The sequence below is a fragment of the Gymnodraco acuticeps genome, unplaced genomic scaffold, assembly GCF_902827175.1.
Source record: "Gymnodraco acuticeps unplaced genomic scaffold, fGymAcu1.1, whole genome shotgun sequence".
Lineage (NCBI taxonomy): Eukaryota > Metazoa > Chordata > Actinopteri > Perciformes > Bathydraconidae > Gymnodraco > Gymnodraco acuticeps.
The window spans coordinates 2,777,446-2,804,680 of record NW_022989947.1 but is presented as its reverse complement, the minus strand read 5'-3'; the positions used below and the strand labels follow the sequence as shown (position 1 = coordinate 2,804,680).

The window sequence follows — 27,235 nt, the reverse complement described above, 5'->3', positions numbered from 1 at the left end:
CATTTTTCCAAGAGGTATTTAAAGAAATGGCTGGTCTAATGAAGCATCACCGTGTGAATACAGGTAGACTAGCTCAGGGCTAACATCACATCCAGCCCTATAAAGTGAGAACACATTTCATACATTACTTAGGAAATTGAGCCCAATGAGTATAATGTCCCTGTTTGTTGTAGAAAAACAGTCAGGCCATTTACTTATTCAACCTTGGAAAGTAGAATGGCTCTATAAAGCTACTCTATTTAAAGACGAAAGCTGTCTTGAAGACGTACTTAACATCTTCTCACAGCCAATAATATCTGAGTGATGGAGACGAGAATCTTGATAGTCAGATAAGATGTTTTATTTAATAATTCAACAGTATTTCTTCTCTCAGTGAGGATGGCAATTGATACGTTCTTTAAAGTGTTTCCTATGAAGAGAATATATTTACCCTTTTACAAACCTTCAGAATAAATTGATACCTAATCTTTATATCTAAGTTGTACCAACAAACTACTGCAAAATCGGTGTCTTTCCATTTATTCTACCATGAGATGAGTCAAAACTTTACTGAATCAGAAAAAGGACTCATACATTTACTGTTTTATAGCAGTGCAGCACATTAACTCATCAATGCGACACACACCGTGTGAGGTCCACGTTATAACTCAGTGATTTTCTAATCTCTCTGTACAACCCAATCTACAGTTTAAGTGCACATAAATACATCACACCCAGGGCCATGCGGCTGTCATGGAGCTTTAAATGTGGCAACTGCCAAGCTCCAGCTGGTTATATTACAGTGGGAGTGGATTCACAGGTAGATGGTTTAACATCATATCATGCCAATAACTGGAGGAAAAGCCAGGCACATTATAACCCTTCAGAATGTAAAGAAAAATATTACAGATATCAAAGGTGTGTTAAAGAAATAGTTTGACATTTTTGGAAATGCAATTATTTCCTTTCTTGCTGAGAGTTTGATGAGAAGATCTCTCATGTCTTTCTGTTACTTTGATGCTATACAGCTAGCAGCCTAGCTTATCAGAACAACTGTAAAGAGCTAGCCTGTGGTAACATACCAAACAGCACCTCCTAAACTCATATATTCACAAGTTATATGCAGCAATCCGGTAGTCCACAAATACAAAATAAACTGTCAAATTGTCAAGTAGTGAGAAATAGTCTGGCAGATAACCTCCCATTAAGCCCTACTGTCAAGTAAATAGGAAGCTAGACTGGTTAGCTTAGCATAGACTATTTAAACTGCCTGTCTCTCTGTTCAAATGCCAAATTACACCCTACTGGTAGTACTGGAAGGCCTCCTATTCCCCTTAAATAGAGACAGGCTAGCTGTTTCCCCTGTTTTCAGTCTTGATGATAAGCTAAGCTAACTTGCTAACATCTACAGTTTATATTGTGAGACCAGACATAAGAGTTGTATCAATCTTATCTAACTCTCTACAAGAAAGCAAATTCACTTCTCTGTGGCTGTGAGTTATCTCCACTGTTTAAGAAATATAACAACACTCAGCCAATCTTTAACTTTAGAGCTTCATAATCACATTGTCACTGCAGTCACATTAATAGAGATGCATGTAAATCACATGATACAAACCCTACACAGCAGCAGCTGGAAGGATATATTTGTGCATTGCTGCTGTGGAACATTACATACAGGTATTAGAGCTACCATTCTGCATTTATATTATGATATGTATCTAGACAACAGCAAAGTGTGATCTTAAAACAGTTCAATAAAGCAACCTTTCATGTCATATTCAGTCCAACCCCTGTACTTGGCTGATTTACGCTTACCGAAACGTCCCTCTAGCAGGCAGAATTTTTTACATGTATCATTTTCTACATTACATCATGAATACTCAAAGCATCATTCACTTTTATACACATCACAGTGTTATGAGATTTAAAGGTGAATAATGTTATTGCACTCTCACTGACAACTCCAGGGATGTAGAGGGAGCTTTTAATAAAGCCAGGTTAAACCCAGAGTGATGATGGTCTATCTATGGACAGGAAAATATAAGATTGTAAATGCATGGCGCACGCATAAAGCTCAACAGGCAATTAAAGAGGCCATGTGATGTCTCTGATGCTTAAGAGACGGTTTGGACACTTTAGTCACATGATTGTGAATTTAATAACATTATTCAGCTCACAGGGACTTCCCTCTGATGTGGACTGACGCTCCAGGATGCTTTGGTGTGAGAGATTTTAGTTACATTTTCAGTAGAAACATGCAACGTCCAACATAAAGTGGAAGAGCATCTTCCTCTGAATCATAAAATGTGTCATGCTCCTATCTTGAGGTTCAAGCTGTCAAGAAAGGCAAATCATATGTTTGTTAAAGAACCAAAGGATGAAACTTTCAAAGCTACATAAGTATTATTTCTTGTGAAAATAAGATTTATTCAGCTAAGTGCTTCCCTATTAACCTGCCTCAAGCATGCATAAAATGCAACGTCAGTGTAAGATGTTTACAGTGACTGTCTTAGTTATTTAAGGAAATGTCAGAATTAAGAAAGCTTTGGTGATTTGACGGCTACGATACATAATGCACTGGCTGATTAATAGTGACATTGTGAGCATGGCCAATTATGCTATTTGTCCATTTCTCATGAACACAACACCAAAGATTGACGAGAGATCAGTCTGACCATATGGCCACAGGTTTTCAAAGTATACATAGGCTACATATCTGTTAATAATTTTGTGTCTATTCCTTTAATGAAATAGTTTTGAATGCAATGACTTCCTTATTGCAGAGAGTTAGATGAAGATTCGTGAAGATTGTAACTCTCAATTGTCTGTCAAATACAAAGCTGCAGCTAAAGAACTTTAGCTTAGCACAAAGACAGTAAAAGGGAAAATAGCTAGCCTGGCTCTGTACAAAACTAACAATATCTGACTTGTTTTTCAATCCATACAATACCATATTGAAAAACAAAGACTTTGTGGTTTTACCGAATGAGTAAAAAAATAGGTATAACATGTTAACAACAGAGATTTGATGATACTAGTAGGCAGATCTTCTTAAGTTCAAGAAGAACCAGGCTCTCTGTTACCCTCTGCCACTTGTTATGCTAAGCTTACTGCAAACATAGGAGTGCATGGTGTCAATGTTTTCATCTAACTCTCTGTCGGAAGTGCATTTCCCAAAATGTCAAATTATTTGTAGCCTTTTCCATTGCCTCACACCTTTTCTGTTAGCTCACACGCTTTTTTTGCTGCTGTTGACAGAAAGATTTCCCAAAAGTAGCATAAATCTAGTATCATTTTTGCTTTATTATAAGCTCGTCTGCAAAGATAATTTTAGAGCATCTGGGAAACTGGGCACAGACATCCATTATCTTGTCTCCACTAGCCAGATTGTAGCTGGGCATGGCCAGACTGACTAAAGGCCAACGCCTCCTCTGATTTTAAAACAGACCTAAACAATGCTGTTCCTCAGCCAAACGGCAACCTAAAGGATAAATATTAACAATACAAATAAAGCATTTGCTTTTCATAAAGAATAATTCATTTTGAGTGGCATTTAGTTATTCCGAATACAATTTCTCTAATAAAACTTTGAGGGAGGGAAGACAGCATGTTTTTTTAAATGACATTTTCTTTGGCTAGATCAAATCAGAGGAGATGCCAACCAAAACACTCCTATTACCACAGTAATAGGCCAGTTGGAGCCAGGCCCAACTCTAGTGGAGACCAGTCATATCATTCGTCCTTGTGTCCTGCGTCATGTTGTGCATCCTGCGGTGAAACCCTCTGCAGTACCAACAGACCAGAGAAGGTCAGGGAGATCCCAACCCACCACAACGTTATCTGGGCTTCACCAAAGATCAGCTGGCCCAGGAAAGCCTGCAGGGAGAAACAAATTAGGGTTTATTTTTTAACAAAGTAAATCAGTCTCTTTAATGATGCCTTGAGGGGATATGTCAAACAAGGAGGTGAACTTAGTTATTTCTGAAAATATTCCTAGCCTAGTTTCTAAAATAAAGCAGCTTTTACAGTATAAGGACGAAAGGTCACTTTGAAAATAACATACTCCACTACAGCAAGTATTATGATTAGAGGACAAGTGGTAGGCTAGATCCTGTAAAATAAACGGTTACTTACGGAAGATATAAAGTTAGAGGCCGTGGTGGTCACAGTGGTTTGGGTGGAGGAAGAGGAGTACCTAAGTGCTTTGGCAAGAAAGGTCCACATCACAGCATTGCAGGTGAAAAGCAGCCCCCCACACAGCAGCCTCAGAGGGATATGGAGCTGAAAACAAACAGCATGAGTGTTATAAGCAAAGACACTATGTCTGAAAGTCTTATGACGCATCAAACCTCATGGTCCATAACAAAATCATATGTTTTGCATTCACCAGGGCTGCATACCTAATTTGCAATTTCAAATAGCCATCAGTTTAAAGGTCACTGTTTCCAGACAGCTGCCTGCAGATGTTTCTGACATCATCTTGTGACGTGTGCAGAGAGCGTGAAGGTCACACAGAAACCTGATCCCCCTTTACAGAAACCAGCCTCTTCTCCACAACCTTCAACACATCAACCACTGTAAGACAATTGCACAACAACGCAATACACGCACACACACTCGTACAAGCTGCAATGTCATTCAGCACGAGGATACAGCACGAGGGCGCAGCAGCTGCATGGGCTCCCCCTTAGTGATGGTGAGTGGTGGTGCTAATGCTGAGGGGAGTCAGAGAGGAGAGGCGGGCGGGGATAACCCCCCAACTTCCTCCGTTAGAAACCACCCTGCTTGCAGGCATGCACGCTGTATTATTCACAGCCAGCCTCACTGTGTTAATAATTAATCTCAGCCATGCCTCACCCGGTCGCAGGCGGTAGTTTCGTCCGCTTGTCTAAATTTCCGCTGCTCTCCCCACGTCCGGAGTCCGGTTTCACAGACTCCCTTCAGGTAGTCGGCTCCGAGGGACAGTTTGGCAGACGACGACGCCACGGCTCCGAGGAAACCCGCCAGCAGTGCATAGACAACTCCCGGGAGCATGTTGATGATGATCCGAGGCGGAGGCACATAATTTTCAGTCCATCTTTTACGTTTCTGCTGCTGCTGCCGGTTCTTGTTGAGCTGCCTGCTGCATTGTGTGTGTGTGTGTGTGTGTGTGTGTGTGTGTGTGTGTGTGTGTGTGTGTGTGTGTGTGTGTGTGTGTGTGTGTGTGTGTGTGTGTGTGTGTGTGTGTGTGTGTGTGTGTGTGTCACCGTGTGGCACGTTTCCCTGCACTGCCTACACACAGCCGTCCGGTGGCAGTCACACAACACATGAACAACACATGATCGACCGGAGCAGCGCTGGGGTTGGATTGCAAATCCCCTGTTGCATTCTGGGAGTTGTGGTTCTATAATTTCATAACCTTAGCTGAGAGAATGATGACTTTGATGCATTAGCTGTGACTCCAAATACTGACAGCATTATAAACAAAATTATTTACGATTCAAATAATTGATTGTCAATCGCATACATATAGAAACAAATGTCTTAGCTTATTGCCTCACCAAAAACAAGAATACATAGACTCATAAAAGACAATATGACATTACAAACACACAATATCACAAATGAATAAGAGCAAGTAAGCAAATCTGCGTCAAATCAATGAAAGTTGGCTTTGTTTAAAGTGGCTATTACAATGGGAATTAAATAGGTTTTTCTTATTACATTACATAATGATAGATAGATATGCATATTTGTATTTCAATCAGGCATTTTGAGTGAAGTAAATTAAGCAGATCATTAATAGACAGTAAACTGAAGTCCCCCATACTTTTCTGTGCTATAAATACTGGGTGGCATAGAGGACAATCAATGCTAATTTAATGTTCAATTTTACTTCAGTTGAACAAGACCTCTGTTCCCTTCAGCATACTGATGAGCTGCATCATGAAGGCTCATTACGATAAACCAGGGAAGTGCACAGACATTTGGAGGGGCTATTGCTCTAAACTAGAAAAAGCCCCCCCACCCCCAAGACCTTTTGAATTTGTTTCTAAATGAAATCCAGGTCCATATCTCATTAAAATGTCTAATGTTACTAACTATTAAAGAAAAAATGGGGACAATTATGTTTTAATGTAGTTTGATCATTGTAACTGCTGTGCAGACATACTGATAAAATAGGGCTTCTATAATTGCCTTAGACTCACTAATTAATGAAACCAGTTCAATAAGCATTATTCTTATTCTTATCATTCTCTATGAGCGCAGTAACGGTAAGGTATCTAATTACTTATTTATTTAGTATTCCATAACTTAGTAACAGAGATGGTCAAACTGAAGTAGAGACATGGTAGAAATCCTAGAATGAAGTGGGGCAGTGAACTGTTCACCCGTGAGAGGGCGATCAAGAAAAGAGAGAGAGCTGTGGGAGTTTACGGAGCAGTGTAAAATACACAGAAAGACAGAAGCACAATAACAAGTAGGCCTATAGCCTATTTAGATTTTTGGGTGTAAATAACCGACCGTGTCAAGAGGAAGTAAAGTCCCCTGGTTTGTCCCCTACTCTAACTGCCATGAGAAAACTCAAAATCAATTTAAGTATATTTAAAAACGGGGACATTTCCGGGGACAGATTTACCCGGGGATTTGCCACCAAAGCCATGGTGGGCATTTGGTATGATCACCATAGCCATATGAGGCCGGAGGGCTGTCCTTTGCTTTCAGCTGTCAGATTGTAAACAAAGTCACGTGACTGGGGGCAGATGACAGCACTGACAAGGTGTGTTTTATCGCAGCGAGACGGTACAATACTAATTGTGGGCTTATCATGTTTATTCGGCCACAACAGAAAAAACATAAACCTCTTGCTCTCTCCAGAGGGGCAGGTCAGCTAAAAATTGCAAAAGGGCCGTTGCCCGGGCAACAGTAGCCCGTACCTGTGCACGTCCCTGCAAACCATAGGTGTTAAAACACACCAGGTATAAGTGGGCTGGTGAGGTAAGAGTGTGTGTTCATGTGCGTGTGCATGTTCATGTGTGTGTGTGTGTGTGTGTGTGTGTGTGTGTGTGTGTGTGTGTGTGTGTGTGTGTGTGTGTGTATGTGTGTGTGTGTGTGTGTGTGTGTGTGTGTGTGTGTGTGTGTGTGTGTGCGTGCGTGCGTGCGTGCGTGCGTGCAGGACTTAAGTCATCTCCTTGGTGTCCTTTGCAGAAAGAAGGGCCCCTGTCAGAGAGGCAGAAAGAGTCATGGTCATGAATGTATGGGCCTGTAATGACTGTACTCATCTGAACATTGTAATAAAGACATTCATCAGAGGCAGACGTCCGTCTCTTCATCAGACTCGGCAGGGTAGATGAATGATGGACATAAAGACCTTTCTTCCAAGTCAGTGCGTGAATCTGGACATCTCCGTCTATACTAACTCCTTTAGCTGCTAAATGCTCCGAAACTGTGTGTGTGTGTGTGTGTGTGTGTGTGTGGTGTGTGTGTGTGTGTGTGTGTGTGTGTGTGTGTGTGTGTGTGTGTGTGTGTGTGTGTGTGTGTGTGTGTGTGTGTTTGGGTGGTTTGGTGCTGTTGAGGTTGTGAAAAGTCAATTTAATAGATTTTTCTTTGACACCTGAGGCTGTGATGTGAAAGCCTTTGGCAAGTCATCCATCACCACATATACGACTGAACTCATCCAGGACTTAAATTCACTGAACAGGGTGTTGTACTTTTGACATTGTCAAAATGTTTACATTGTTACTATACAAATATATAATTTAGGCTTTTTAACTTCCAATAAAAAAAAGCAACCTTTTGACTTTTCATAGTAGGAAAATCAAAGATGTAAACCTAATACTGTGAAAATATCAGGCTGCTATTTTTATTATTTAGCTCACGTCTACTTTTCTTCATACTTGAACATGATTTAATGTATTTTATGGTCTCTGTCTGATTGTTATTTTTTTATTCTTTTTGGGGGGTTTTTAATCGCTAATTTTCAGTTTACATGTGGTTTGTATCATGCACTGTAGGGGTGCAAAAACATTATATTGAATCCAGTATTGTGTTTTGACTCTGATCTCATCAATTTCTCAATCAATTCGTTTTCTGGCCAGTAGATGTCTCTAAAGTGCTTCAGAGTAGTAGAGTCATTCTACAGAAAAGGTGGAATCTGGGTGATACAAATCTGCTGAAATATATTCCTTCTAAACACATCTAAAACCTGTTAAATAACAATAACTAACTCTTACCTTGATGAATCCACAACAAGTAGAGCTTAAAGTATTTTTATTATTTTGATTATTGTTATACTTTATACAAAGCTTATTTGTATAGGAATGTCACTGGTGTTACGTGTTACCAGGAAGAAGAGTAACACCAGTGACAATTTGGAGAAAACACTACCATTTTAACAAAATGGCTGCAATGTGTCAGACCAAATATGGCTTCACTCAATATCAAAATCGTTTAACTCTTCAATACAATACATTTTCCCAATTCAATGTTCACCCTATGGCAGGGGTGGCCAACCTGCGGCTCTCGAGCCGCATGCGGCTCTTTGCCTAGTTTCATGCGGCTCTTCAGTTCATATTGAATTTTATATGTGTGAGTTTGGGGGAGAGACACTGACTCCTGACTAGTGGTGCACGGTGTACCGATACTTGAAAGGTATACCGCGATACCCTGCCGTTAAAAACGTTACGATTCCTCCGTTTAAGAATGACGGCGGAAAGTACTCCGGTGAGAAAGCGCCGTTTAAATAAGAGCCGTGTGTGTTCAGCGCTCTGCTTCCACTCCCTGCTCTGCAGCCGTGCCTGCAGTCCCGCCCCTCTAAAGCACGCTCAAGTGCCTCCCCGCTCTCGTGCACGCGCTAGCTGCCAGAGCATGTGAGAAAACGAGAAGCATGGCTGCAAGTGGGAGTGCAACTGCCGCTGCCCCTCGGCTTGTTGACAAAAAAGACGCCAGAAGCGAAATGTGGAAGTATTTTAGCTATATCTCTGACAGTGAGGGCAAGCCTACGGACACCACGAGGCCTGTCTGTAAGAAATGTATTAATTGTATTTAATACGAATTCTTGTCATTTATTGTATTTATTGTTCTCATTGTTTAAAGGTTGTGTTATGTTCTGGTTCTGGTCTGAAATAAAGCACAATAATTACATTTAAGACTGTTTCCCTTTTTTTAAGAAAAGTATCGAAAAATAATCGGAATCGCAATTCTTGACTTGGTATCGAAACCAAAATGTTGGTATCGTGACAACACGACAGTTAAACCTGATATTTAGTAGGTCTGTTAAGTATTGAATGCTGATAATTCTGACGTAATTTGGCCGGTCAAAGTTGTTTGGGCTCGGATCAAATTGCTCCGTTACTTTCGTTCCGTGTTACTTTCGTCCCGTGTTACTTTCGTCCCGGCTCTCCCTACGTGTGTATGTGTGGTGTCAGGTGTCAGTATGAGAGGATGACAGCGCGTCTAATTTTGATGTGGCCCAAGAGCCAATCACAATAATACCTGCGATGCAGTGAACCAATCACTTTTTGAGGGGGGGAAAACCTATCGTTGATTAAACACTACTATCCAGTGTTTCCCCTACCATTGTCTTGGAAGGGCGCTGCACCCCGCCAACGGAGCCCCGCGCCCCCCCCCTGAAATTCAAGGTGTTTAAAAAATATATATAATTTTAAAAAAAATATATATATCGCACCGAATTGCAAATAATCTATAACTACTGTCACTTTTCACATTGAACATGTGCTCTTTTATTAAATAAACTAAACGCTTTCATTTGAAGTTGTGAGTTTAGTGTTTTTGACCCTAAGAAACACTGATGCATTAATCAATAACAATAATCCACAGCTCCTCTCTCTGCTCCAGAGGATTTTAAAAAAAAATATCCCAATGCCACAAAAATGCATCAGTGACGTGGTTGAAATCTTGTCTCCAGAAAACAAAAAACTGAAACAAGCGGTATCAGTGACTGTGTGTTTGATGTGGCTCTTTGCAGTACCATAGAAAAAATGTGACTCTTAACCTCTGACTGGTTGGCCACCCCTGCCCTATGGGCTATGAAATTAGTAACACTAATGACAGACTTGAAAGACGCATGTAAAATTTGAAGATAAAATGACACCTTTAACAAACAAAGTAAGAAGTATCTGACGTTCCTTATGTCTTTGTCCACTGCACTGCCTCAAATGATCTCTTGTTACAGGAGGCACTTCAGAGACATATACATTATTTCAAAAATAAAAGCGTTTTGTGTAGCAGTACAACACCAATGACGTAATTTTGGGTGACTGACATTTATTTGATATGATTAATAATAATTTGCGTTTTTTTACCATTTCAGTGTTATATTTAATGCTTGTAATGTTATGTAAATTAGATTTATTTATTGAAATTTTTTTTTTTTTAATTAAAACTATATGCTCCACTTCCATGTGATCAAAGTGACAAGGCAGTTCCTTGAACTTGGCATTTTAAATAAATTGCAATTTATGTATAAAACCATTTTTTATTTATTTAGTACCTGTTATGAACTTGGTTACACAAGGATAAGGACTCAAATGCACGACCCGGGAGCCACAAAAAAGGTAACAAAAGAAGATCACTCTTAAGAGATGACAAAAAAGGTTTGAGCAAGGCAAAACAGAAAATCACTCACAACGTGAGGAACTAAACTTATAATAAGTTTCAGGAGCCAACATAGGCTTTGAATCAAAACGAGCTGAAAAGCATAGCTCTGTCATGAGGACAGGACAAGACGAACTGACACTGAACGCTGGGAGACTGGGGAATTTAAACACTCAACAACAAGACACAGGTGAACACAATCAGGGGCGGGGCTGATACTGATGAGGGCGGGAGAACACATGAGGAAATGGAGTCAAGGGACCTGAAATGAGACGTGACAAAAACAAAACAGGAAGTGAAAAACAATACAAAATAAACATGAAACATGATTGACTAGCACTTTTGACGGTGCACAACAGTACCCCCCCTCTAGGGCCGACTCCTGACGGCCCATCATAAAAATCCTGAATCAGGGTTTTATCCACAATAAACCTCGCAGGGACCCAGCATCTTGCTTCGAGACCATAACCCACCCAATCCACCAGGAATTGTTTTCCTCGACCCCTATTGCGGACCTCCAGCAACTTGCGGACCTTGTACGTTAGGCCACCTTCGAAGAACTGGGGTGGTGGAGGGGGCTTGGAGGCGGGAATAAGCGTGCTCTCATGAACTGGCTTTATCTTGCTGACGTGGAATGTAGGATGTACCCCCATGGGTCTGGGAAGTCTTAGGCGCACAGACACCGGATTGATGACTCTTGACACCGGAAAAGGCCCCACAAACCTTGGAGTCAACTTCTTGGAAGCCACCTGAAGTGGTAGGTCCTTGGTGGAAAGCCACACCTTTTGACCCGGTTTGTAGATGGGAGCGGCCCTGCGGTGGACGTCTGCTACAGCCTTCATCCGAGTCGAACTTCGAAGCAGAGATTGGCGAGCTCCAGCCCAAACTCGGCGACAGCGTCTAATAAAGGCGTGAGCTGATGGTACCGTAACTTCCCCTTCGTCGGTTGAGAACAGCGGCGGTTGATAACCATTGGCACAATGGAAAGGCGAGAGACCTGTGGCCGCCGTGGGAAGAGTATTGTGGGCCAACTCCACCCAAGTGAGGTGGTCGCTCCAGTTGGTCTGGTTCTGGAAAACGAGACAGCGTAGTGCAGTCTCCAGTTCCTGATTCAGGCGCTCCGACTGTCCATTTGATTGAGGGTGGTAACCTGAAGACAAGCTGACAGTAGCGCCTATGAGTCTGCAAAACTCCTTCCAGAAGGCTGAAATGAATTGTGGACCCCCGTCGGAAACAATGTCATTTGGAAATCCGTGATCCTGAATATCTGGTTCATCATGACCTCTGCGGTACTCTTGGCAGAGGGGATCTTGGTTAGCGGAATGAAATGAACCATCTTGGAGAACCGGTCCACCACTGTCAGAACTGTAGTTTTGCCTCTGGACAAGGGGAGACCTGTCACAAAGTCCATAGATATATGTGACCAGGGACGTTGAGGAATCGGCAGTGGTTGGAGCAAACCCATCTTGACCTGGGACGAGGGTTTTATTGCAGGCACACACCGGACAAGCCGCTACGTACTCCTGCACATCCTTCTTCATGGCTGGCCACCAGAAACGCTGCTTAATCCTGTACATAGTCCTTTTAACTCCAGGGTGGCACGAGATCACCGACGTGTGGGCCCAGTGGATGACCTTGGAGTGGAGAGACACAGGAACAAAGAGCAGGTGGTTTGGACACTTGCTAGGTACTGGGTTTAATGTGTTAGCCTGTTTAACGGTCCAACTCTAGTTGCCAGGAAAAGCTCCGACCATACGGTTTAATGGAAGGATGGTCTTGGGCTCTACAGAAAAGGGTTCTGGTTCGAAAAGGCGAGACAAGGCATCAGGCTTCTGATTCTGAGATCCGGGGCGGAAAGAGAGAGTGAAGTTGAACCTACTGAAAAATAGAGTCCACCTGGCCTGCCGAGAGTTGAGGCGTTTAGCCTTTCTGATATACTCCAGGTTCTTATGGTCTGTCCAAACTAAGAACAGCTGTTCTGCCCCCTCCAACCAGTGTCTCCATTCCTCAAGAGCAGCTTTTACAGCTAACAGTTCCTTATTTCCCACATCGTAGTTCTTCTCTGCCGTCGTCAGCTTCCGCGACAGGAAGGCACATGGGTGTATCCTGTTGTCCTTCAAGGATTTTTGGGACAAAATGCCTCCAATTCCCTCATTGGAAGCATCGACCTCGACCAAAAACTGGCGCTGGGGATCCGGAATGGTGAGAATTGGAGCTGTGGTGAACCTCTCCCTGAGGAGCTGGAAAGCGCAGTCAGCCTGGGGAGTCCACTTGAAGGGAACTTTGGAAGAAGTCAGAACATGCAGAGGAGCAGCTACAGAACTGAAGTTTCTTATAAACTTTCTGTAGAAGTTTGCAAACCCTAAGAACTGCTGAACCTTCTTCCTGGAGTCTGGTGTTGGCCACTTGGAAACTGCACTGACTTTAGCAGGTTCCATCTGCATCTGGTTTGGTGAGATTATATATCCTAGAAAGGCCACCTTTTCTACGTGAAACTCACACTTCTCTGCCTTGACATATAATTGATTTTCGAGTAGTTTCTGCAGAACCCGACGGACATGGTGAACATGGGACTTAGAGTCTGGTGAGAAAATCAAAATGTCATCAAGGTACACAAACATTCAAAAATTCCCGCAAAACCTCATTCACAAAACCTTGAAACACAGCCGGTGCATTACACAGTCCAAAAGGCATCACAAGGTATTCATAGTGACCGCTCTGAGTGTTAAACCCTGTTTTCCACTCATCCCCTTCCCTTATTCTAACCAAGTGATATGCATTTCTTAAGTCCAGCTTGGTAAAAATCTTGGCAGTCTGAAGTAGCTCGAAAGCAGAGGACATGAGTGGCAGAGGATAGCGGTTTTTCACCGTAATGTCATTAAGAGGGCTGTAGTCTATGCAAGGTCTCAGAGAACCGTCCTTTTTTCCTACGAAGAAAAACCCCGCTCCAGCTGGGGAAGATGAAGGACGATAATCCCTGATTTAAGAGAAGAGGAAATGTAGTCGTCCATTGCCGCTCTCTCTGGCCTTGAGATCGAATACAGTTTTCCCTTGGGAATGGGAGCCCCCGGTAAGAGATTAATGGGGCAATCAAAAGGTCGGTGAGGAGGTAACGACATGGCTTTTGATTTGTTAAAGGCTTCCTTTAGATCATGATAACATGACGGTACTTTTTGTAGGTCAGGATAGTCTGGGTGATCTATGACGATCCTACTAGGGTCTGTTGGTGCTTTAACAGAGCGTGAATGTTTACACCTGTTAATGCAATCCTCTCCCCACTCCTTAACCTTTCCTGAGCGCCAGTCAATGTGTGGGTTGTGGATTTTTAACCACGGAAAACCCAAAATAATCGGATGCTGAGCCGATTCAAAAATGTAAAACTGCATAACTTCAGTGTGGTCATTATTTACAGTGATCTGGATAGGTTCTGGATAGGTGCAGTGGGTGACTGTAAACAACAAACGTCCGTCTAAAGCACTGGCGTTAATGGGGGAAGATAGAGGAACAGTCTTTATACCAAGCTGTTTGACTATGCCCCAATCCATAAGACTTTCGTCCGCTCCTGAGTCTATTAGCACTCCTTGGGTAATGACCTGATCATTAATAAAAATGTTTACCTTGGTAACTGGACGAGGAGGAAAGTCTGTGGGAAACTTGCTCACCAGCGCCCTCCTCTTGGCTGGTAAGCTTGCTCTTTTCCCGGACATGACGCAAGTTGGTGACCCGGCTGGCCACAGTAGAAACAACACCCTTCTCGTAGCCGGCGCTGTCTCTCCTCCATGGAAAGCCTGGTCCTTCCCAACTGCATGGGTTTATCTGCATCAGGCGGAGGTGCTGTCCTCCAACGGACCGAATCCGCTGGCTGGAAAACCTCCTCTGGTGGAAAGGCTCGTGGAGAAAAGCCCTGGAAACTGGGATGTCCGTCACGGCTGCGTCGACGTTCTCTCTCTCTTTCCCGAAGACGGTTGTCGATCCGGATGGAAACGGCGATGAGAGATTTCAGGTCCCGGGGTACCTCCAGGGGAGCCAGCTGGTCCTTGATTGGATCTGATAATCCAGTCAGAAAAGCGTCGCGAAGAGCCGGAATATTCCACCCACTGTCCGCTGCTGCCGTGCGAAACTCGATAGCATAATCCACCACCTGGCGTTTATGCTGCCGCATCTGGAGTAGTCTTCGGCTGGCTTCTGTTGCAGGTGATGAATGGTCAAAAATACGACTCATAGTGTCTGTGAAGTCGGGTAATGGTAATAGTTCCGTGTCTCTGGACCATTCTGCAGTAGCCCAGGCTGCAGCTCTTCCCGTTAAATGGGACACAATGAACGCCACTTTACCATGGTCTGATGAAAAAGGCAATGCAAGGCAAGGCAAGTTTATTTATATAGCACTTTTCAACACAAGGCAATTCAAAGTGCTTTACAAAAAATGAAAGAGATTAAGAAAATGGCATTTAAAATCAGTCATTAAAAAGAAAAGCTAATAAAATAAACATTAAAAGAAAAAATACATGGATAAAAGTTACAGTGCAGTCAATTAAACATTAAAAGAAAAAAAGTACATGGATCAAAGTTACAGTGCAGTCTAAGATATGAATAGTTCAATTAAAAGCAGCGACAAAAAGAAAAGTCTTCAGCCTGGATTTAAAAGTAGTCAGAGTTGCAGCGGACCTGCAGGTTTCTGGGAGTTTGTTCCAGATATTTGGAGCATAATAACTGAACGCTGCTTTACCATGTTTAGTTCTGACTCTGGGGACAGAAAGCTGACCAGTCCCTGAAGACCTGAGAGATCTGGATGGTTCATAATTTAGCAGGAGGTCAGAAATGTATTTTGGGCCTAAACCATTCAGTGCTTTATAAACCAGCAGCAGTATTTTGAAATCTATTCTTTGACACACAGGAAAAGCGCCTGGGTTGTGTTGGAAATGCAGGTCGCACTGCACCAGGAAAGCTCTGCAATTGATGGAATCACCGGAAAACCTCTCCGGGAGAGCCAGCCTTAGTGAGGAAGACACAGCCTGGCTTGGATTGACAGAGTAAACAGGATCCGCGACATGCAGGCGGGCAGCTGTGACTGACGTCATCGGCGGAGCAGTCTGAAGGTGAGTGATGAACTGTTGCATCTGATTCGTCAGCTGTTGTATCTGTGCAGAGACGGAAACTTGAAGTTCGGCCTGGTTTCCTACCAGTGTCGGCACTCCTTGGCTGATTAATCCCAGCTGTTCCTCGTGATAAAAAATCCTCGCGCCCTGGGCTGACAGGGCGGCGTGAAGAGCTTTTGGGTCGGCTGAGTCCATTGTGGTCAGTTCGTTCTGTTATGAACTTGGTTACACAAGGATAAGGACTCAAATGCACGAACCGGGAGCCAAAGGTAAAGTACAATTAAGATACTTTATTTGCACAATTTGGTAACAAAAGAAGATCACTCTTAAGAGATGACAAAAAAGGTTTGAGCAAGGCAAAACAGAAAATCACTCACAACGTGAGGAACTAAACTTATAATAAGTTTCAGGAGCCAACATTGGCTTTGAATCAAAACGAGCTGAAAAGCATAGCTCTGTCATGAGGACAGGACAAAACGAACTGACACTGAACGCTGGGAGACTGGGGAATTTAAACACTCAACAACAAGACACAGGTGAACACAATCAGGGGCGGGGCTGATACTGATGAGGGCGGGAGAACACATGAGGAAAGGGAGTCAAGGGACCTGAAATGAGACGTGACAAAAACAAAACAGGAAGTGAAAAACAATACAAAATAAACATGAAACATGATTGACTAGCACTTTTGACGGTGCACAACAGTACCATTGCAAAGACAATATCTATTTATTCAACATATAATGAATGTGAGTATTAGGTCAACGTCATGTATTTTGGTGTCTGCAAAAGTAAGTGACAGTAGGCTACTTCCACCTTTTCTGTAGAATGACCCAGTACATGCACACCCATCACAACCTGCTGTGGATGTTATTCTCAACAATTAGGTTGTTATTTAGCTGATTACATACATACAATTGAACATAATCAACTCATTTTGCCTTTTCCTCCTGACTTTTTAAAGCAACACAATTTTAATTAGCGAGTAAAGAAGCCATTTTGGCATTATTGCTGCTTTAAACAGATCTGCACTTTTAATTATAGAGTATTTTTTTTAATAAACGAAGCTGATCACAGTGTCCTTAAAATAAATCCGAAGTACAAAAACAGGAAATCAAACTTAAGAATTAAAAAGCATAACAAAGCAGGGCCAGACTTTTGCAGGTGTGTTGTCATGATAAAGGATATTAGAGAGGAGAGCCTTGACAGTGCTAAGGTGTTTCTGTCACAGTGTCCTCTATTTCCATTCCCCTGAAACAAGTTTCTGGGAAATTACGTCCTGCGGTTTGTCACATTTTGACACTGCCATACCTCTGGAGTGTCTGCTTAACAGGAAAAGTCTGAGATCAAGACGAGCCATTAGCTGTTATATCGCCTCTTGTAGTTTCCAGCCTGAAGCTCCTCTGACAAACACAAGTGTCAAGTTAGAAATTGGCCCCCTTTAATTGAGCCCACAGAGAGCGTTGGTGACATTTTCAAAGATGATCTATCACAGCCTCTTGTGTCTTTGTCTACCTTAGTGCATTTGGTCCTGTAAGGTGTTTTATTAAGAAAGAAAAATGCCATCCATTAAGTGTCAGGTTAATTAGTACAGCAACTTTAACTGACCTTTAACTCAGCTGTCAAATGCTGACTGACTGAAATAGATTTTGACGAATGAAAAGGACAATTAAACAATTTTATTTAAACTTTGCATCATTTTACATAACCAAATATTAATGTTAAATATATTTATTTCAGTTTGGAGATGCAGTCAATTACAGTAACAACCTTCGACAAATGGTTTAGCTATTTAATTTTAGGCATGAAGCTGTTAAAAGGTTTTTGCTGCAAGTACAGTGACAGTTAAAACTAAAAGTGACAAAAAACTACGTAAAGCTAATGTAGCACCCATAAGGTTGAGGTTGTCTACCTGCACATGCATGTTTATACCACAAGAGGGAAGATCACCTGATGGTTCATCATTGTTTCATGCTGGAGATGAACAGAAGAAGTGTGTATGTGTGTGTTGTGCTTGGAGATCGTTTTGAGATGCTGACATCTTGCACATGTGCCTTGTGGAATTTAATAAATGAACGTTTTCTACACCTATAATACCCTTGCGGTCTGAGTAGTGTAACAATTTGGAGGTCCTACCGAGATTATTAACTTCACGGCGAAAGGTTCCCGGAAAAGCACGGTAAAGACGGATAGGCCTACTGGAGAGCGACGGGTAACGTGGTTCGTAGCTAGGCTAAGCTAACAGTTCAAGTGTAGTGGAGCTAATACGGCTCTGCCTCGTTTGTTGTTTTTCCCGTGAAAAAGTCCGGTCGAACTGCGTACGGTCAGTGCTTGAATTGGAATGAAAAAGGTGCCAGTACTCTAAAATCAGCAACTTTTTCAAGTCAATTTTATATATACAGCCCACAAACAAGAATTTGGCTACTATAATGCTGGTGGGTTTGTCTCTTTACTACTGTATATTTTAGAAAGGTTCACTGTACTTAACATTTTTTATGATAGGCAGCGGATATGGCTAAAGCTCAGTAAGGTCAATATTAACTGAAAATATAGCAATCAAAGTCTAGATCTTCTGCTGAAGACACATGAAGCAGAGACCTTTCAGGTGAGAGCCCCTCTGGTGGTGTTCAACATTAATGACAAGGAAACAAAGCTCTGGTCAGAAGCATTTTTTATAAAAAGCTTTAACAAAATTAAGTATTTCTGTACATTTTGAATGCAATCTAACTTTCCAACTCAGAAAACGAAAAACGAAAAAGTGCCAAAAGTCTTCTCACATGGCTGAGCTGCTTTGCAATATTCACCACTGAAGAATACAAATATGTATAAAGTAAACTATGATGCAATCTAACTTCCAACTCAGAAAAATGATAAAGAGCATGAACAAAGAACATGTAAAAACAAATGCAAAATTTGCACAATCTAAAATGAGAAACTGTAACTGCAAGTAACAAAGTCTGAGCCATGGTAAAGAGTTACATTGAACACCAAGCTGATCAGATAACTCCCTGGTTGGTCTGAAGTCCTTCTATCTCCAGGATCTGTACAAATCGGCACATTATGCCAAAAGTCTTCTCACTGGGTGAGCTGCTTTGCAATATACTTCACATTGTTAGAAAAGGCTCCAGAAGGCCTTGGGGACATCAGTATCAGGGGCTGGAGCTGGACAGGCTCTTTCATCAGCACTTCTCCTTCCCTTTGCCAGCCAGGACCTCACATACTTTTCCGGATTGAACTGTCCTAGTGATGGTCCATTACATTTAATGAAAACCAGGCTGGACAGTCGGCTGACAGAGAGAGCATTCCTTTTTGCAGTAAGGATATCGTTCATGCAGCTGAATGCCCGCTCACACTCACTAGTGGAGACAGCGATGGTTCGGACTGCTTTCAGTAGAGGCTCCATGGCAGCAGGTGTACGGGATGCCCTGGTTTCCTTGTATTCGCGAAAGCCCTGAACAGTCTCTCTTCTGTCCACTTTCAGCACTTCGCACAAACGTAGCACCTCTACGTCCCCATACTGTACGTCTAACTCCTCTTCAGGCCAACTTCCAGGATGGATAACTTTCATGTCCTGGATTAGCTGATTGTCCCGGGCCTCCCGGCCATGTAATGGGATTTCTCTTGTGCTGACATGAGAGGAGGTTGTGGAAGTCATTCTGTGTCTCAGATTCTCTACCATACTGCGGAAAAACTGACCTGCATGAATCTGTACAAGCCTGCCATTCTCACGCAGGGCAACACCCTTGAAGGACTTCTCAGCTAGAGCTGTATGAACTGTAGTCATGTGTGGGCCAGGCATGGTGACCATGGATTCAAAAACTCGTATTTCTCGAGTTAAGTGCCTATCTGCTGTAGGCAGTGTCATCTCTCTTTTTTGGAGTTGCCGAGAGAGGTCGCTGAGCTCTGTGAGCGCATCGTACATCAGTCCCAGATTGCTGACAAACGTTGCAGATGTGAGCACATCATCCAGGCCCTTGTACTTTGCTCTGTCTCTGGAATCCCTGCTCGTGTCGTTTGCAGCATTTGTGAAGTGATCATGAAGCACTCGGTAGTTTTCCCAGACTGCTCTGACGCTCCTTTCACTTGAAGCCACCCAGCGGATGGACAAAACACGCCCTATCACCAGGAGACGCTGTCCGACTGCTTGCGCACACTGCGCTAACTGCCTCTGATTTTTGGGGGAGGCATGGAACAAGGAATAGAGTTTGTCAAAAAAGATCTGGAAATGATTGAGCCCTGAGACCTCCTTGACCACATCCCCAACTGCCAGCTCTAGACGATGATTGGAGCAGTGCCACACAAACAGGCTTGGGAATTTACTACACAACTGGGTAGCAACGCCTGTTCTCTTCCCTAGCATGACTGAAGCCCCATCACATGCAAAAGAAACGAAACACTGACCTAAAAAGTCCTCGTTAAAATCTCTTCCAAGACAATCCATTAACGCCTTTGTGATGTCATCAGCCGTTGTTCCATCCAACTCGATCAGCTCCCAAAAAACGTTTCGGGCTCAGCATCAGCTAATGCTGAGCGTAGACACACAACAAGCACCGTTTTACCACTAATAGTGGTAGATTCATCGACCAAAACACAGAGTTTTCTTTGGTTTTCTGTAATGTCTTTTGCCATTTTTTTCTTCAGCTCATGAGCTATGTGGTCGATGATTTCGCCACAGGTTTTATTGGAGTGCAAAACCCTGCCCACGTTCAGCCCATTCAGTTTCTGTACATTCAAATCAATTGGCATGTCTGTGAATGGCCAGCTATGTTTGCCAATTTTATATGCCGTTCGAAAAACTCTGATAGTGGTGTCTAATTCAGATTTATGCATAGACTGCACTTGATGTTGAATAGTTTCACGTGAAGCAGATGTAAGGATGTCAGCAGCTTTTACATGGGCTTGTGATTCTTTATGTTCTTTGATTTTTTTTCTCAGGCTAGCTTGTTGTTTGCCCTTGTCAACACCGAAATGAGACACTGCATACTCACCCCATTCAGTTGACAGTTTCAGTCCTTGTCCAGTGTGTATTCCCAAAGATTTGACATCTCTGCATATCCGACATCCTAGCTTCTTATCTTTAAGAAGGAGCCATGCATTGGTCTTGCAAAAATATTGCACCTGGTCCGTTGTCCAGCAGTCAGGTGCATCGCTTTGCCCGGTGTTGGTGGTGGCAGTTGCGCCAGCAGCAGCTAACGTTAGAGGCTCTGGAGGAGGCGGCGGAGCTAGTGCTAATGCTAATGCACTAGAACTTGGAGCAGGAGGATCAACCAAAGAAAGCTCCCCATCAGACACAATTTCCAACACAGGCACAGCATTCTCTGTATTTGAAGTTTCTTCCGGCGACAACCGCTGTCTTTTTGCACTTTTATTAATCCACGCTAACATTTTAGAAATGCTCATTTGTGACGTGACTTGCTTTCCTTCTCTCTGGGGCGTGCCTGCTCTGTTCTATCACTCTACATAGCCACCCACTGGGTGGGAGTTGCACTGCATAAACACAACACAAGTGCATCTAGGTATGTAAATTGTAAAGCATTAAAACATGGTTTTACTAACAGTTTTCAGTATGTTGTTACTTCGGCATTATTATTATTATTATTATTATTTGAAACGTGTATTACTATTAAATCACGGTCAAATAGGTTAATTTTGACATAGTCGTTTCCCACCACAGTATTTACATGGAGAAGATAAGCCCCGCCCCCTCTCCAGCACGTTCTGTTTGAATGACAGGAGTAAACAGCTGACAGCCGCTGTGAAACTCCAGCGGTTAGAGCGATGAGAATGTCCGTTCGGCACCTCATGACGCATCTACTGAGTACCGGTCGGCTGTATATATATATATGGATGTATAATAAGAACGGCGGGAGAGTGTTGAGTACTGGCACGGTGCATGAGTACCGGAGTACCGCCAGCATGCCGGTACTGAGCAAGAAGTGCCGGTACTCCATGGGTCAGAACCAGAAGTGCCGGTACTGCGTACCGGTGAGTACCGGCCCAATTCCAGCACTGTGTACGGTCAGAAATAAGATGTCAGATCACAGAGAAGATTTTCTAAATGAGATAGAAAAAAAACTGTTAGGACTGACTGTAAAGGAATTTCAGTAGTGTTGTGAGCGTAGCAACCTCACTGGAAAAGGATATGTGGACATTCAAAATAAAGGCAGACGTGTTAAGCACGTTATACAGTTTTGTGAAAGTAAGGAACTGTTGGAGATGGAGGATGAAGGAATGTCCGTGCTTTTGGAACTAAACGATCGACTGGACATTCTTCAAGAGAGCCAGCCGGAGACCGTCGTCGATGGAGCAGCGCCGCATGCAGCCCACGAGAGAGAGGAGCAGGTGGATCAGCCCGTGCAACCCACGAGGGAAGCTCAACAGGGAGGTCACAAGCAGCCTTTGTCGTCTCAGGAGCAGCGTGCAGGCATGGTGGCCCCGGAAAACGAAACTCAGCGCAGAGGCAGGGACTCCATCAGCAACAACAGCTGCTCTGCTGCTGTATCCAATGGATTCAGAAAGGACTTCAGGATTAACGGGTTAGGATACACTGAGTTTTAGTAGCCTTGTGCACCAGATTGACAGTGGGTTAAGGAAAAGTTATCCTGAAATAGAAATTATGGAAGCAGTTATTCGTGCTGTGAGGCCAAGATTGAAGCTAAGGAGTTACTTAGAGGGAAAAACTGATCTCACCCTATCCACTCTAAGACAAATATTGAGAGCCCACTATGCAGAAAAGGATGCAACTGTGCTTTACCAGCAACTAACAATAGCTTTGCAGGGACTCAGTGAAACATCACTTGATTTTCTCATCCGACTGTTGGATGTGTGCCAAAAAGTCCTGTTTGCATCTGAACGTGCCCAGTCTGGCCTGAGATATAACAAAGAGCTAGTCCAAAGTCAGTGTTTTCAGTCTATTATGACAGGCCTGTGCAATGACAACATAATAGCAGAGATGAGAATGTATCTGCAAGACGAGAACAGTACAGATGAGTTACTGCTGCAGAAAATGCTCAATATAATGAAAATGAGCGGGCACAAAAGATGAAAGCTACAACTAAAGCCAGTCATAGAGCAGGTTTGAACTCAGTAGAGCAGTGTGAGGATGAAAGCATCCCCTTAACAACTCCCAAATCTGCTAAAACTAGCAAACCAACAAAAGATAACTATTTACAAAAATAGAAGAGAGCAATACAGCAATCGGAGAGCTTACAGGACAAGTAGCTTCACTCTTGCAAACTGTTGAGCATCAGAGGAAAAATGATGATTTTCAATATAAAACCCCTGCAAATGCTGTTAAGAGACCAAGAAGAAGATGCATCGCATGTCAGCAAGACAAAGACTGCAACCATTGTTTCCGGTGTGGCAGTGAAACATATTGGGCAAAAGGCTGCAGAGTTGGAGAAAAACAGAAGCCGCAGGGAAACTGGCAGAGGCTGTGACTGAGGGACATGTCATGACCTTAGAATCCAAGTCCCACAATGATCCACGTCCTAATCATACCTCACCAGTTAAGCCCAAAAGCTCACAAGGAAGGCAGGAGGACAAAAACATTCACCTCACCAGCCACACTTCAGTACCCTTGAAACCGAATATGAAACATGGTGACCTACCAGCTAACTCACACAACCTTTGCATGAAACGCAAGAGAGTTGCACAGCTGATAGGCAGAAAATGTCTTGCTTGGTTTAAAATAAATAACATCAAGGCTCAAGCACTGTGGGACACAGGTACACAGGTATCCATCGTGAGTGAAGCATGGAAGTCCCAGAACTTACCTGATTTGACAATCCATCCTATCAGTGACCTTCTGAGTGAAAATGAACTGCTGGACTTGAGAGCGGCCAATGGCTCTGAAATCCTTTTTCAGGGTTGGGTTGAGGTTAGTCTTAGCCTATGTGATCCAAAAGCTAAAACAGCATGTTCTGATGAGATTCTAGTTCCAATAGTGAGCAGGGACATTGCACAGAGACCCATAATAGGTTGTAATGCTATTGAGGAGATTTTGAAAGGGGGAGAGGAGGACCAGAGTAAACTTGGTGAACGAATAGCTCTGCTCAGAAACTCACTAAGGCTGGGGACAACAAAGGCAGAAGCACTACTCAACCTCATTCAGGGAGCTACACATCAGGATGTTACCCACCCACCCAGTCAGGACAGGGCATACATCTGTGGTAGTTCCAGGGAGGCAAATGCAGTGCATTACCTGCTCTGTCGGAACCAAACTTAAAGTTAAAACCGAAATGCTGTTTGAACCTGACGAGAACCTCTCGCTAGAGGAGGGACTCAAAATAACCTGTCAGTTGATAAATGTATCTTGCTCTGCTCGCAAAGTGAACATCTACGTGAGCAACACCACTCATCGTGACATCACAGTGCCAGGTAAAATTGTGATAGGGAGCATACAAAGAATAACAGACTTCTACCCTGTTTACTCAGAGGAACATCAGGTTAGCTCGGTGGTAGTTGAAAATTGTCAAACTCCACCCAACCCAACCACAGAAAAGTGTCAGAGTGATGGCCAAGGGAAACTGTGGAATCCACCTGTTAATATGAACCACCTGACAAGTGAACAACAAACATTCATTAAACAAATGCTCAGGGAGGAGTCAGGTGCGTCAGAAGTTGAACAATGTTCAACTTCTGACGCCGGAGACGCCGGAGTAGCCAGCGCCAGCCAATCAAATCCCGTTTCTGAAAATCTGACAGCTCAAGCCCTAGCCCAGGGGTGGCCAACCAGTCAGAGGTTAAGAGCCACATTTTTTCTATGTTACTGCAAAGAGCCACATCAAACACACAGTCACTGATAACGCTTGTTTCAGTTTTTTGTTTTCTGGAGACAAGATTTCAACCACGTCACTGATGCATCTTTGTGGCATTGGGATATATATTTTTTAAATCCTCTGGAGCAGAGAGAGGAGCTGTGGATTATTGTTATTGATTATTGCATCAGTGTTTCTTAGGGTCAAAAACACTAAACTCATAACTTAAAATGAAAGCGTTAGTTTATTTAATAAAGAGCACATGTTCAATGTGAAAAGTGACAGTAGTTATAGATTATTTGCAATTTGGTGCTATATATATATTTAAAAAATATATATTATATATATTTTTGAAACACCTTGAATTTCAGGGGGGGGGCGCGGGGCTCCGTTGGCGGGGCGCAGCGCCCCTCCAACACAATGGTAGGGGAAACACTGGATAGTGTTTAATCAACGATAGGTTTTCCCCCCCTCAAAGGTGATTGGTTCACTGCATCGCAGGTATTATTGTGATTGGCTCTTGGGTCACATCAAAATTAGACGCGCTGTCATCCTCTCATACTGACACCTGACACCACACATACACACATAGGGAGAGCCGGGACGAAAGTAACACGGGACGAAAGTAACGGAGCGATTTTATCCGAGCCCAAACAACTTTGACCGGCCAAATTACGTCAGAATTATCAGCATTCAATACTTAACAGACCTACTAAATATCAGGTTTAACTGTCAGGAGTAGCTAGTGTTGTCACGGTACCAACATTTTGGTTTCGATACCAAGTCAAGAATTGCGATTCCGATTCTTTTTTTATACTTTTCTTAAAAAAAGGGAAACAGTCTTAAATGTAATTATTGTGCTTTATTTCACACCAGAACCATAACCATAACACACACTTTTAAACAATGAGAACAATAAATAAAATAAATGACAAGAATTCGTATTAAATAAAATTAATACATGTCTCACAGACAGGCCTCGTGGTGTCCGTAGGCTTGCCCTCACTGTCAGAGATATAGCTCAAATACTTCCAAATGTCGCTTCTGGCGTCTTTTTTGTCAACAAGCCGAGGCGCAGCGGCAGTTGCACTCCCACTTGCAGCCATGCTTCTCGTTTTCTCACATGCTCTGGCAGCTAGCGCGTGCACGAGAGAGGGGAGGCACTTAGAGCGTGCTTGAGAGGGGAGGGACTTAGAGCGTGCTTGAGAGGGGAGGGACTTAGAGCGTGCTTGAGAGGGAGGGACTGCAGGCAAGGCTGCAGTGCAGGGAGTGGAAGCAGAGCGCTGAACACACACGGCTCTTATTAAAACGGCGCTTTCTCACCGGAGTACTTTTCCCAGTCATTCTTAAAGTACCGATACTAATGAAACGGCGGAATCGTAACGTTTTTAAAGGCAGGGTATCGCGGTACCTTTCAAGTATCGGTACACCGTGCAACACTGGTCAGGAGTCAATGTCTCTCCCCCAAACTCACACATATACAATTCGATATGAACTGAAGAGCCGCATGAAACTAGGCAAAGAGCCGCATGCGGCTCGAGAGCCGCGGGTTGGCCACCCCTGCCCTAGCCAATCAAACCGCGTCTAAGCTGGGAGAGATATCCCGCCATTCATTTCTATATTTCAAATAAAAGATGGAGGAGAAACTAATTATCGCCGTAGCAAATCACCAGGTTTTGTATGACCAGACCCTCTTCACCTACCGGGATACAAACCGGAAGAACCAGTCATGGAGGGAGGTGACAGAGACAGTGGGTGAAACTGGTAGGTTTTCGCCTGTTTGGGGAGTTTATATATATATATATTGCTCGCATAAAATCCCCGGGGTTTTTTGCTTTGTATGTCGGGGGCGGGAGATTCATGTGATTGGTTGTTGGTCGCGTTGCTCGAATAAAATCCCCAAGCTTCAGACACGCCCAGCTCCAAGCTTTTTTTGAAGCTGTAGTTTGGACGCTCCGTAACACAACACATCAGCCTCAACTAGACGTTGACGCAGAGGAGTTCAGAATGGAGAATCCTGTGCAGATGTTTATGGACAATAACACTAGTGACACTCAAGAGCTAACACAAACTGTTCAGCCTGCAGACCTGCCAAATGTTCAAGAAAATGACCCTTTTGACACACAACCACAGAGAGAGAAACGACCCAGAGAAACACTGACTTATGAGACATTGGGTCATCCTGTTCATCGTTTGGTAAGGCTTCACATAAACCCACTTTATGTTAATGCTCTTGAACCAGCATATGGACAATACAATGTGCCCTGGCCATCTCCACAGGTGTTTGGGACGTACATGGTTCATCCTATTCCTGTTCCTGTAGGATATTACTGAGAGGATTAATATGGACTGTCTAAAATGTGGATACAGTAGACTGTTTTTGAACCAACTGGTTATATTTCACACAGGCTCCGCCCTCTACTGGACTCTATGGATACTACTCTCTATCATGCTGTGCGTGCTTTCACCTACTGAGTTTACGTAAACGTAGCCGGCCAATCGGGTCGAGTCTACCTGAATGCGCGCGCAGGCCCACAGTATATAAAGGCGGCTACACCCGCCGCCCACTATCCTTTTTCTCTTCAGACGAGCTGACAACCGAAGAGTTAAACGAACGAAGATTAGAAGATTAGAAGGAAAAATTGACTCACCATTACTGGAAGCTCGGCCATGCACCTGCCCTGGTTTGATCGCGGGCGCTGGTCTCCACCACCTCTGCTTAGAGTATTTGGGGGACCAGGATATGGCAGAGGCGGTGCCATTCACGTCGCCATTCCAGCGGGGCGGATTGCTCCATTTGCC

The 27,235-nt window shown here is 43.3% G+C and overlaps 1 protein-coding gene across 1 annotated transcript; it reads right to left on the bottom strand.

Moving 5' to 3' along the window:
- Positions 1-318: 318 nt before the first annotated feature.
- LOC117542598 (transmembrane protein 42) lies at positions 319-5,273 on the bottom strand. Its single transcript, XM_034210361.1, has 3 exons — positions 4,840-5,273; positions 4,117-4,263; positions 319-3,858 (listed from the first exon to the last, which is right to left on the bottom strand). Exons 1-3 carry the CDS (start codon positions 5,014-5,016, stop codon positions 3,715-3,717), a joined length of 468 nt encoding a protein of 155 aa, XP_034066252.1. The 5' UTR covers positions 5,017-5,273; the 3' UTR covers positions 319-3,714.
- Between the last annotated feature and the right edge of the window lie 21,962 nt (positions 5,274-27,235).

What these genes read in the sequence shown, in the direction of transcription:
- LOC117542598 (XM_034210361.1), bottom strand. Translation starts at nt 5,016, where the DNA reads ATGCTCCCGGGAGTTGTCTATGCACTGCTGGCGGGTTTCCTCGGAGCC. An exon ending in AAACTACCGCCTGCGACCGG is followed by an intron (nt 4,264 to 4,839) that starts GTGAGGCATGGC and finishes GTTTGTTTTCAG; the next exon opens with CTCCATATCCCTCTGAGGCT. An exon ending in CCTCTAACTTTATATCTTCC is followed by an intron (nt 3,859 to 4,116) that starts GTAAGTAACCGT and finishes TTCTCCCTGCAG; the next exon opens with GCTTTCCTGGGCCAGCTGAT.